The sequence below is a fragment of the Alosa sapidissima genome, chromosome 8 (genome assembly GCF_018492685.1).
Source record: "Alosa sapidissima isolate fAloSap1 chromosome 8, fAloSap1.pri, whole genome shotgun sequence".
NCBI classification, from domain to species: Eukaryota; Metazoa; Chordata; class Actinopteri; order Clupeiformes; family Clupeidae; genus Alosa; species Alosa sapidissima.
In genome coordinates, this window is record NC_055964.1 from 19,390,308 (window position 1) to 19,402,779 (window position 12,472).

At 40.9% G+C, this 12,472-nt stretch overlaps 1 protein-coding gene and 1 long non-coding RNA gene across 4 annotated transcripts; one reads left to right on the plus strand and one right to left on the minus strand.

The window, feature by feature from the left end:
- Positions 1–876: 876 nt before the first annotated feature.
- On the minus strand, positions 877–3,207 carry LOC121715081. Of its 2 annotated transcripts, none has more exons than XR_006033522.1 (5): positions 2,718–3,207; positions 1,989–2,095; positions 1,740–1,845; positions 1,440–1,494; positions 877–1,333 (listed from the first exon to the last, which is right to left on the minus strand). It is a non-coding gene; the product is annotated as an uncharacterized LOC121715081 (long non-coding RNA). The 2 variants fall into 2 exon arrangements; XR_006033523.1 differs by having other exon boundaries at positions 1,740–1,877.
- Positions 3,208–4,891: 1,684 nt separating this feature from the next.
- tent2 (terminal nucleotidyltransferase 2) lies at positions 4,892–12,035 on the plus strand. Of its 2 annotated transcripts, XM_042100380.1 has the most exons (15): positions 4,892–5,020; positions 5,774–5,941; positions 6,468–6,578; positions 6,744–7,008; positions 7,126–7,240; positions 7,379–7,470; positions 7,610–7,670; positions 7,846–7,912; positions 8,187–8,263; positions 8,487–8,615; positions 9,342–9,385; positions 9,497–9,633; positions 10,586–10,674; positions 10,924–11,003; positions 11,301–12,035. In XM_042100380.1, exons 2-15 carry the CDS (start codon positions 5,811–5,813, stop codon positions 11,373–11,375), a joined length of 1,473 nt encoding a protein of 490 aa, XP_041956314.1. In that variant the 5' UTR covers positions 4,892–5,020; positions 5,774–5,810; the 3' UTR covers positions 11,376–12,035. The 2 variants fall into 2 exon arrangements, with proteins under 2 accessions (XP_041956314.1, XP_041956315.1); XM_042100381.1 differs by lacking the exon at positions 6,468–6,578.
- The last annotated feature ends 437 nt before the right edge of the window (positions 12,036–12,472 follow it).

A 12,472-nucleotide genomic window follows, 5' to 3' on the forward strand; every position in this document is an offset into this window, starting at 1 on the left:
TTAAAAACATGATCACCGAGAAGACGCCATGCCCCATTGCGAAATCCCATGTGATCGGCCTGATGTCATCTGAAGGAAGTTCTTGTCTGTATGTCTAGAACGACAGTAGACCACAAACTTTCTATGTTGATTCCAAATTCCAAACTTTTAATGTGATCAAAATCACAAATTAATTTAGGCCTACATTGTTTTTGGTTTGGAGTGAATACATCCCAGATAGCAAAATTTGACCGGCCCACCTCTGGCCCACTACCTTGCCTCAGGGTTTTGTGAGTGTTGGCCCAGTTCTGGCTGGGCCTCCGGCCCAACAATGGCCCAATTACTGATAACTGACACAAATAATTTCCTCTGGCCCAGGTGTGGCCCACACACTGCAAAATGACTCTCATTGTTTCTGTTGGCCCAGGTCTGGCCCACACACTGTAAAATGACTCTTATTGGAACTGTTGGCCCAGGTGTGGCCCACACACTGTGAAATGACTCTTATTGTTTCTGTTGGCCCAGGTGTGGCCCACACACTGTGAAATGACTGTCATGCATTCTGTTGGCCCAGGTCTGGCCCACACACTATATAACTGAGTGTTGGCTGAGTGTCGGCTGGGCCTCTGGGCCTGTACTGGCCCACACACTATAAAACTGATCTGACTGAGTGTTGGCTGAGTGTCGGCTGGGCCTCTGGGCCTGTACTGGCCCACGCACTATAAAACTGATCTGACTGAGTGTTGGCTGAATGTCGGCTGGGTCCCCGGGCCACATGTGGCCCACTAACTACCAAAAGTACTTGAAAATAAACACAAATCCAGAACTAGTAATTAAAAGCACAAGCTACTTTTATTAACAAGTTTGACAAACACAACCTTGTAAATAAAACAAACATTTAAAAATTATACAAGCTTTTACATATATACACTTTAGAAATTAAACAAGTTAAAATATACAATCTACTTTTATCTACAACAATCGACTTCTTTCATATACAAAAACACAAACAATTAAACATTTTAAAACTGTATAATGATTCAAAGAAATAAATGATTCTAAATTAACATTAAACATTTACAGAAATATTCTATCTCTCTCCCTCACTCACTCACTCTAAAAGAGTAATTCCATTGTCAGTAGTTGTGGGTTGTGAGTTAAGTGTTAAGTGCTTTAAATTCTGTATTTTTGTACCATGTACCATGACCTACCCAGCTACATACATGCACACACACTCACTCTCAAAGTATTTTTCAATAGCAGCAACATTTGCCACCTGCCTTCTCTTTCTGTTGCCGCTTCATTGTTGCCTCCACCAGTTTCAGCAGCACTACCAGCCGGGGGTGTCTCCAAACTGCATTTAGGTATAAAAGAATATTATAAGATCATTATGAGGTCTAAAGCAAGATTTCAACATGTCATCTGTCAGAAGTTCTGTTTGTCCACTCAAATATACTTACAGATAGCCACCTCAGCTCTCTGTGGGGGTTGATCAAAGAGTTCTTTCCATCCATCCTTCAATTTGAGATGCATGGACAGCATGTCATTTCAAAAGAAAAGAAAAAAAAATCATTAAACTATGTATCCTTTACTGTCTGACAAAATATTACTAAAGCCCAGTCTTGCCATTCTGCAGCTGTCTTGGTAACACCTCCCTGGTAGTTATTTTGGGCAACATTGACATTGTGTGATTGTCATTGGTAATATATCAGCATTTAACAATCACCAAGAGCAAGACATATTTGTCAACACATACAGACCTGAAGCACTTGTGGACTTCCTTCACAAGAGCCTTGTCTTGTGGGTGCTCCAGTTGGTTGGCCATGTTTTCAACAGCGCATGTTTCCTGCCCACTCCTGTTCTTTGCTGACATAATGGATGATGCAAACCAAAAGCATCTAAAAATGACACATCACAAAACACAGGCCTAGATGAAAGCTGATTCCTATGATTTGGCTCATCTAAACAAAAATGTATTACTTATTCTATTAAATCAATGTACAACTTACCAAGAGCTCTTCAGGTCTCCTGTTTTTCCAACACAAGAAATGGTTCACACATGTATACATGGGTAGCCTTCAGTGCAGGCAGGTCTCTGGTCAGTGTGGCCTGGATTCTGAGGTGTACATTTAAAAAAAGTCACAGTAACGTTAGGTTAATGGAAGTATATGTGCTCAAAATGATTACATGATCATAAAACAACCCCTCAGTACAAAATACAGAACGACCTTAAAATACAGATTTTGATGAGCTTTACATGACCAGGACAGGACCCACCCTGCTACCATCGCTCTCTCTCTCACACACACACTCTCTTAAGGCATACAGTCTCAGTCCTGCCTGCCTAGTGCCTGAAGTTGGATAGATAACGATGAAATGCCCAATTACCAATCGCTATATTCTAAGTCATGCAATACTGGTTAACTGTTAAGCTATTTCTAAAATGATTAGATCACACTTTTCTTTGAAAACCACATAATTATGCAAGTATAGCTAACGTTACAGCACTGAACGTTTTTGACCACCAACACTGACGTTAAAGGTAGCAGCTAATTAGGCCAACAAAGTAGGCTAAGAAATCATAACGTATGTTACCGCTAGCTTCGTCATCGTCAAGGGGGTTAGATTGAAACACCCATTCTTGTTATGCTACTTGTTAAACTTTGTCTGCAATAATAAGCCTACGTACATTCATAATGATTTACATGCAATAACAGGTAAAGTTGCATGTTACTTACCACAGGCAGTGTCCAAAACGAGACAGTTTCGCGCCGTCCTGCTGGTTTCAAACTGAACAGTTGCTCTGCTCGTGGCTCTTCCACATGTAATGGGCCGACAGTCACTTCACATAATTGGGCCATGTACGTTTAGCGTCCGGCTGTCGCTAAATGTTTCATTTTTGCCGCCAACAGCCTCGATACTGATCAGTGTTCGTTCCTGAAGTATCGGGCCACACACTGTATGAAATCCGTCTGCCGAGATTGATTCGAAAACTGGCAGTAGCCCATCAAACCCCAATCGGGCCAAATAAGACACTCAGTAATCAGCCCAACTACTGCGTGTCAGTGTCGGCCCATTCAAGGGGACAGTGCCTCAGCCGACCTGAAACTCCGCCGACAGTGGCAGCACTCAGCCAGGATCGGGCCGACTGTGTTTACTGTGCTTCAGCCGACTCGGACCTCAGCCGACACTGCCAGCACTCAGCCAGAATCGGGCCGACTATGCTTGCTATCTGGGATAGGCCTAAAATAGGGTACAAGTTTGAGGATGACTGGATGAATGGATGTTTTCAATAGCACCTCTAGACCTATGGGGCCTAATTTGGATGATGCGCAAAGTGCACAGTCTAACTAAAGCTCACTTAATAGGCAAATTCAGTTTGCTAGTTTAACATAATGGGCAAGACATTGAAATGCAAACATCAATGAGTCAGCTCAGCAGAGGCGGACAGAGTACACTCATTACTTGAGTAAAAGTACAGATATATCCCTTTGCTAAATTTTACTCAAGTACAAGTAAAAGTACACCAGTCAGATGTCTACTTAAGTAAACGTACTGAAGTACTTGTTTTTAAAAGTACTTGAGTATCAAGAGTACAAGAGTAGCCTACATTTTCTAAATATTGCATTACTACTGCCACAGTGCTTACATTTATGTACAGAAACGTCCTACATGGAGTTATGAAATTTTTTAATGTTAATACCTTGGAGAATGTAAAATGAATTGGAAGTAAAATCAAGTCATTTTAATCTTTTTACCACGTTGCCAGGGATGGGCAGTATTTCTAATACATGTATTTAAAATACGTATTTCAAATACAAAATACTATTTTGTAATTGAAACACTTGAGGCGAAAACTATCTAGCCTGGCGAGCCAGGCAAATGTAATTTGCTGCCGCTAGGGGTGCATCTAGATTTCTAGGCTAAAAACTATCATTAACTTGTTCAGATAATTGAAATAGTCTGGCGAGGTGGGGCCACAGGTTGGCACATTCCCGGGATGGACCTGCTACGTCTTCATCCATTGTTTTGTCCATGGTTTCGTCTCTTATCTAAATCTGACCATGTAGTTGACTTTGGCGAAAAGCTGAAGGTGATTGCTGATAGGCTGTCCCAATCAGTGGCGCTTGCACAATCCAATCACGTTTGAGAGGGAAACAACAAATTGAGGGTTTCCGAGATTTTTCTTTTTTCCTTTTTTTTAGAAGTAGTAACGGGTACTCACGGTTATGGATAGAAATGTAGTGGAGTAAAGAGTACAATATTTGCCTCTCAAATGTACTTGAGTAAAGTCATGAGTAGGCTACTCCCCAAAAATGATAGGCTACTCGAGTAAAGTACAGATCCCTCAAAATTGTACTCAAGTACTGTACTCAAGTAAATGTACTCCGTTACTGTCCAGCTCTGCAGCTCAGTGCTTCCATATGCCATGCCTATTTCATGCAGAGGACTTTGCTTGATGACAGTCTTTGCACTTTGCCCGCCAAACAAGGCCCTATATATTTACTTAAATGTTAAGTGTATTAGTCAAACTATAAATGCCAGTCTCATTTACCATCTGCAGAATGTCAGGAACCACTCTCTCTCTCTCTCTCTCCCACTCACTCACTAACACACACACACACACACACACACACACACACACACTCACACACTGTGAACTTTAGGGTGATGAACTAGGCTAAGTGCATCTTAGGCCTACATCATTGACTTCTTAAGACCAATGCATTGTTTAGCTCCTTTTGAAGCCTATTTTGTACAATGAAATCCTCAGTCTAATTCATAAGCCTATCATAGACTACTTCATGGGAAAACCTTCTAAAAAGAAACGTGGGCTATGGAGGCCAACACAATATTTTTAAGTTTGATTATCAAACATGAAATGTCTGTTCAGTGGGCGTATATTTTACGTATTTGACCACTACGTCACTGACCTGTCACCCGGATGTAGTTAGCGCAAAACAACAAGCGTACAAGGAAGGAACAGTAGCGTTTACGTTACAGTTGCAATTCATTGGTTAGGGATCTGAGAGCCCTCTTGGTAAGTTGAACCATAATACGTAGAAGTAAAGTATATATGTTTTAATAAGGTTAGTGAACATAATTATTGACTGCCATTTGGTAAGCTTTTCCCGGTATCTTCAGGGTAACTTTAATTTACACGCTAGTCCTGTTAGCATAGCTAACGTTAGTGCAAATATGCGCAGTGTAGCATTCTAACCAAAACATTCTTTGGTGGGATGTAGTAACTAATGTAGCTTCTAGGCTATTCGCTGTTAAATTCTCGGTTGACATATATTACATGTAAACTAGCTCCTGGCTGGTCGTTTATTAAAAATGATTGACCACCAGCAACAACAGCAACGAGCGTCTGCAAAACAGAATACCAAGCTTGCTAGCAAGCTAACGTTATCTGCTATCTGTAAGTTAAGCTGTTTCCCCCTTTTCCATTTTGTCAAGTCACCTTCATTTTTATAGTAAAAATAAAAGCTGGAGTTATTAATACGGAAAATGTGTTAACAAAGGTTCCGTCAACAAATTGCCTGTATGTCACGAATGTATTTTTCACTGGCCTAGACTGTTTGCGTCATGTTGTGTCTCTCCAGTTTTGCTTTTGAACTGAACACACTTGATATGGGAAACCACAACAGCAGTAACGTACGACGTCTGATATGTTCATCCAACTTTCTGAGTTGGAATTCCAACTTCTAAGAGCGTGCCTGCAAAAAAGAAAATGACTTGCTGTGGCAAAGAAGGGAATGACATGAACACACTTACTTTTGTACTTTTGCAGACAGAAGATTCAATGTCCCTCCCTAGTGAAAGCGATTATGTTCTCAAGATCACCAGGCTTTCCCCATAAACAAAGGCAAAACAATGGACTGCTTAATCAGTTCCCAGGACCACCCATCTTCTCACAGCAGCAGCTTGTTGAGGTTCAGAGGAATCGGACAAATTCAAAGTAAGTTGGAAATTCACTTAGGTAATGTGTTCATTTTGCCTTTGATAATAGTGTACTATTTCCTGTGACTTCTATGGTGTTGGGGGAGCTACTTTTAAAGCACCGCTTAACAAAACCAACTACAAATTACTTCACACTGGAAGTAGTTTAATTACAGCAAAGCGAGAGATGTATTTAGATTATCATAAGCTACCCAGAAAAAGCAGTTGAATCTACTTTCCAATAAAATGATAAATTCTCAATGCACTGACTGTACATGTAATGTATAATTGTGTTCTTACAGTAGAGAAACATGGTGTCAAAGTGTTTGTAGTTTCAGTAGTTAACTACACAAAGGATGGCAAAAAAGTAAAAGTTTTACTTGCATCACTATATACATGAATGTAGTTAAACTACAAGCAAGCCAGCCACTGCAAAATATAGTTAAACTACTCTCCAACACTGTACCATGAGTTGAATCAGTCATTTTAGATTTTGTGTTTCTGGTCATTAAGGACATTTTTAATCATGACCCCCCCCCCCCCAGTTCCCATGGACTCCCCTTTTGTTTGCCTGTCATCCCCCCCTATCAGTGGAATTCTGCTCACAGGACACCTCCGCCAGTGCCACAAGGATCTCCATTAGCAAAGGGCAGAAAGTGGGTATAGGCTGAATGTGTACATTTCTCACCAAATCTGGTTTCAGTGCCTACCACACAGTCTACTGATATATGTGTATTTTACTTTTGCTTTAAGTTCACTGGTATCATATTTTGGAACCACTAGACCTGAAACCACTGCCATGACCGTTGGGTATGTTGCAGGAGGAGGGGTGATGACCACAGCCAGTATGAATTGAAGAGGCAGTGCTACAGCCCTCCAGGCCCCTACATCAGACCAGCGGCCACAGCATCAAGGTCCCCCTTACCCACTCGTCTGGAAACGGCGAGGGCGGCAGGCACCTTTCCCAGTGATGTCCACAGCCGGGCCAGCACTCCTCTGTCTTCCCCAACACCCGCGGTTCCATCTTTGGGAGAGGCGTCTCAGGATAATGACCTGATAAGTCTGCGGTCCGCAGCCAAGGATAAGGTATGCATGCTTGCTGCTGGGCTATGCTACATAGTTCCTAACTTTACTTGTTGGTGTTGTTGCTTATGGAGCAGTGTAGGTCACCATGAATGTATCTGGTGGTGCTATTGTTTTCAGCTGAGTCAGCAGATTTTGGAGCTATACGTGTCGTGTGAGCAACAAGATGACGACCTGGAGAGGAAAGAGCTCTGTCGAGCACAGCTACAGAGGGATATCCAGAGGCTTTTTCCATGTAAGCTGAAATCGAGCAATATTTGAGCAATGTGTGGGGTTTGTGTTTCTAAAATAGTATATATGGATTAGATTATAGACTTTTTTATTTTGTTATTCCTGCTTTCTCCCCTCCCCCTTGCCTTCATTATACACTTAGATTCAAGGATTTATTTGGCTGGGTCTTCTCTCAATGGCTTTGGGAGCAGAAGTAGTGATGCCGACCTTTGTCTCGTCATTCAAGAGGGATCTGTAAGTTTTTTTATTTTTTTTATTTCTTTTTTTAGAAGTCTGTGTGCTGTCTTTAAAAGAACATAAAGTTTACATACTATAATGTTATTTGGTAGTATTTATATTATAATAGTAATGTCATTACTGACTTGTGTTTTAGGTAAACCAGAAAGATGCTGTACATGTGCTTAGTCTTGTTCAGAAGTTCTGTTACACTCTATGTAAGTATTGTGTATGTTTTGATTTGATAGGATTCAGTCCATAGTAGTGTACCTCTCTTTATTGCCTTTAGGGGGAGCTACAGGCATTAGACTGTTGAACGGCCTAAAGTTCTTTTTATGAGAGTGGTCCTGGGGAATGGGGATATTTATCAAATAGATGTCATCTGATTTACAGCATACATTGACAGACCTCAGCTCATCCGAGCAAAAGTGCCCATCTTGAAGTTTCGAGACAAAGTAAGGTAGGTGTCAGATCTTTCTTTGTGACCGTACAGATAGACAGATAGATAGACAGATAGATAGATAGATACTTTATTCATACCGAGGGAAATCTTAGGATTACTATTGATACTTATTGTTTATGGCATCTTGCTGTACTACTAATGCTATGCTTTCTGTGACCAGATAGATGGATAGATACTTTATTCATCCTGGGGGAAATTTTAGGATTATTGTTGATACTTTTGTTTATGGCATCTTGCTGTGCTACTAATGCTCTGCTTTCTGTCTTTACAGTGGTGTGGAGTTTGATCTGAATGTCAATAACATTGTTGGGATCAGAAATACTTTCCTACTGAGGACTTATGCATACAGTAAGTCCTAACCGACCCACTACAGTCTTAATCTCAAGACCATTGATTACACTGCTCATTTTCTGTATTAAATCACAATAAGAGAGTAATGCACTGCAGGAAGTCATTTGTATAAGCCAATAGGTATCTGGTCATGATTGTGTTTAATTTCACTGTGTCTTCCTTTGTGTTTGTTTGGCTTGGGGCACTTAGCTGATTAGATTTTCACAATTTTTCCTTGTAGTTGAGAAGAGGGTTCGTCCCATTGTCCTTGTCATCAAGAAGTGGGCGAGCTACTACAGGATCAATGACGCAAGTCGTGGAACTCTGAGCAGCTATACACTGGTCCTAATGGTCCTGCATTACCTCCAGAGTGAGTGTCTGTAAGGACTACCAAAGTTTAATAAAATGTTACAGTAGGGGGCGCTATAGTTTAGAGATATGTGCAACCTTTGAAACTTGAGATTCTCTGGGTATGTTGATTTATTTTCTCAACCCCATCACGGAACATAGGCATAACATTCTATCATGTATGCGAACTCTCTGGGATTATGCGGATTCTAGTTGACTGCTGACTGCTCATCTGACAGGGACTTGTCATTTATTAGATGCCACTGCATAGCATGCTACTGTGTGACTTTATATACCCCCCCACATCCATGATCACTACTAAAGTAATGTGCTAAGATGACCAAAACTAGCCACATACTAAATTGACACATCATCAGCTAATTTTTCAGTCCAATATTTTTTATTTCACTATTAACACACTGAGAAGCCCCCAAGTGTTCCTAGGTACTATTGTGAGTTACAAACATTAGATGATCTGGCTTATTGAAGTGGGTCACATTCTCAGGTGTACGGAGGTGCAAAGCCTCCCAAGATAGTGTAGGTATTGTATTGTATGCACCAGATGAACAAAACCCCATGGAGTCACATTGACTGTGGCTCCAGTATTTTTCCTGTATGAATATATTATTCCATTCTAATGCTTGGAGTTTGATTCTGTAGGTCCACATTAGACTTATATGTTCTGATTTTGTTTAATCCTATGTTCCATTTTTTTTCTTCCTCTATTCTCCATCCACACCACATCCAGCTCTCCCTGAGCCTGTCATTCCCTGCCTTCAGAAGGATTATCCAGTGAGTAACCTCCCAGTTGACTTGTGGAATGGAATACATTCTTTCAGATTTATAATAATTTCCAAGGATTTTTTTGTACACTGTGTTTTTCTGCCTGTGTGTTGAACACAGGAGTGCTTCGACCCCTCCATGGATATCCATCTTGTGCCGAGTGAACCAAGGAACATTCCCCCCTTCATCTCCAAGAACCAGTTCACACTCGGGGAATTATTTCTGGGCTTCCTCAAGTACTATGCGACTGTTTTCAAGTAAGTCCCAGCATTTTATTGCACATTTCAATACACTACAACTATCTGGGTGATTTTCTGTTATTCTCTATGGGCCCACACATGTATCCACACATGTATGTTTCCCATACATGGGTGAAGGCTAATCCTAGATTAACAGAAAACTTCAATTAAAAATATGTATAACTCAAATAATATACGAGGATGAACATGGGAAATGTATTTTTGCATCCTTCTTTCTTTACACTCACCATAACGCAGCAGTAAGGAGTTTTAGTTTTACGAGCATGCAAATTGATGCCTTTTGGCCGTACACTTGGCGACAGTGAATTTCAAGATGATGCCAAAACTAGCTGCCCATAAACGCATACCCCTCACGGTAGTGGTACGTTCCTGTAAACTGTTGGTTTTAAGGATAATTATTTCAGGGAATATTAGAATATCAAAGGCTGTATACTCGGTGTTGAAGAAGCAAGTGTTATTCTCTCTTATCACCCGGCAGAAGCTGAAGCAGGTGGTAATTTGACAACCCTTAAGACGAGGGCTGGTATTTGTTTGAAGGGTCTGGGTTGCCTGTGGGTGGCTGAGGTGCCCGGGTGCATCCCCCCCTGAGAAACGGGGCGGATTTTCAGAGCCAGAGTCCCTGGCACCGGTCCCATCCTACCCGGCTCGTGTTTCACTTGACTGCTTGAGTGACGGCGCCAGAAGGTGTAACTCTGACATTCAGCGCCATTCTGGCAGATGCTGTAAAGCCTGTGGTTAACTCTGTGTGTGTGTGTGTGTGTGCGCGCGGCTAGGCATTGATTATACTTATGTCCTGACCACAACTATGAGCAAAAAGCATCTGATGGAGTTCTGGTGTGAAATTCATCATTAGCATCTGTGGTGATTTGCTCCCTATTTTCATGTTTTGACAGGAGATTAGCAATGAAACACCAAAAAATCAAGTGTGCATGTCTATTTATGTCTGTAGATGGGATAAACATGTCATCTCAGTGCGACAGGCCAAAGTCATCCCCAAGACCAACTGCACCGATTGGAGAAAGTTTATCTGTGTGGAGGGTATGTGCTCAAACAGAGTAGTTCTTCAAGCGCACTAATTTGGTTTCCCATCATCCCTTGAAGTTACACATCCATTTCTGTAATTGATCAAAACTATATATGAGTTTAAGACCTCACTTCCCCACTTCACTGAATTAAAATAGTTTTTAGTGGCCTTAATGGCTACAATTGTTTTTATATTGGTTGTCAGTTCATTTTAACTGCTCATTCCAACTCATCAGATGGTTCTGTTGCCTCCTTGGTTTCTAGAGCCATTTAATGGGACAAATACAGCCAGAGCAGTTCATCAGAAGGACAAGTTTGAAGCCATCAAATCCCAGTTTCATGCGGTATGTCACTGATGTGGTGATTTAAGTTATACTTTTAAAAAAAAAAAAAAAAAAACTAAATATGAATTATTATGATTAATGTCGGGTTTTACAAGCTAAACATCTTGTTTTGTGTACTGACACCATAAATGTATTTTCTTCACTTTATAAATTAAAATAATGTCAGTATTTGAATAATTTGCGAGAACCAGAAAAAAAAACAGATGCCTATTTAAGTAAATGATTGTAAGTGAAATGGTGTAAGTTAGACGTGTAAGAGTTGAATTTCCCTTCACCCTGCCTGTGACATCTGTGTAGTCCTGGCAGGTGCTGCAGCTGCGGAGGGACCTGAACTCAGTCCTGCCACTGCAGCGATCCAAGCAGAAGAGATAATGGACTTCCCATCCATGCCCACTGGACATGTCAAGCTGCTCTTGAAATAAATCAGGTTGCTAAAAGACGCTGTGTGCTTTTGAAATGATGAGAAGGCACTGAAGCCATCAACTGTGCATCAGCAACTGACAACGGTTCTGATGTTTTGGTCAACCTCGGAAAGTGGAGCCAGGTTGTATTGTGGCACACAGCGTGTATGTTAAGTGGAAGTGTGGCAGTTAGAATGAATGTATTAAAGTGGCAGAGATCTTTCACATTTTCACTTTCACATTTAAAAGCTGGGCCTCAGTGTTTCGACCTTCTAGAATGCACGGGAGGTTCTGAAGCTCAACTGAGCTGTGCAAAGTGATTTCTTTTCCCCCCCTATGTCTTTTCTTGCATTCTCCCCACTGGAAAAAAAAAAATCAACATGTGCTGTAGATATAAATAGTGAGGGGTATGGGTGTGTTTTGCTTTGGGACAGGGATGCATGGGACCCTCTGCTGTTATTTGCACCTTCTTCCAGCTCCAGATGCTCTGATACACCAGGTGTTAATGACTCTCATAAGGAGGGCTACCCTTCACTCCTTTTACCAGTGAAGTGTATGTGATGTTTGTTACTTTTTGTATTTTTGTACAATCTTTTATGTGTTTATTTAATTAATTAAAAGTATAAAGCTGTTTCTGTGCTCCTCTGGTTTTAATAATTATTCAGATATCCTAATCTGTGGGAGGAAAGATGGGCTGAGAATCTCCTTATTGGCTGCTGCTCACTAGTCCAACTCTCGTGTCCAAGTTGTCACTACAAGTTTTGTTTGAGTTTATGATGTCATGACCAACAACTTGATCACTGGTTTATCAGATCGTAATCTTATACTGGCTGCCACTGCCAGGGAAAATACTAGATCATGGTTTAAAAAAAATCCAATGATAACTCCAAGTTAATGGTTTTCATTTGGGTATCTGAGCAGTATTCAAATATGGTGCAATTTGTAGTACTTAATGTTTGTCCACAGTCTGTTTTACATTTACTTTTTACATTTACTCTCCATGAAGTTCATCCCATGGTGTCTTCAATTTGACACCAATTAGTGAAATATATAGTGAGGTGACATGAT

Excerpts from the sequence above, each read along its gene's own strand:
- tent2 (XM_042100380.1), top strand. The coding sequence starts at position 5,811 with ATGTTCTCAAGATCACCAGGCTTTCCCCATAAACAAAGGCAAAACAAT. Across the intron at positions 6,579-6,743 it reads CCATTAGCAAAGGGCAGAAA|GAGGAGGGGTGATGACCACA; the intron begins GTGGGTATAGGC and ends GGTATGTTGCAG. Across the intron at positions 7,471-7,609 it reads TCGTCATTCAAGAGGGATCT|GTAAACCAGAAAGATGCTGT; the intron begins GTAAGTTTTTTT and ends CTTGTGTTTTAG.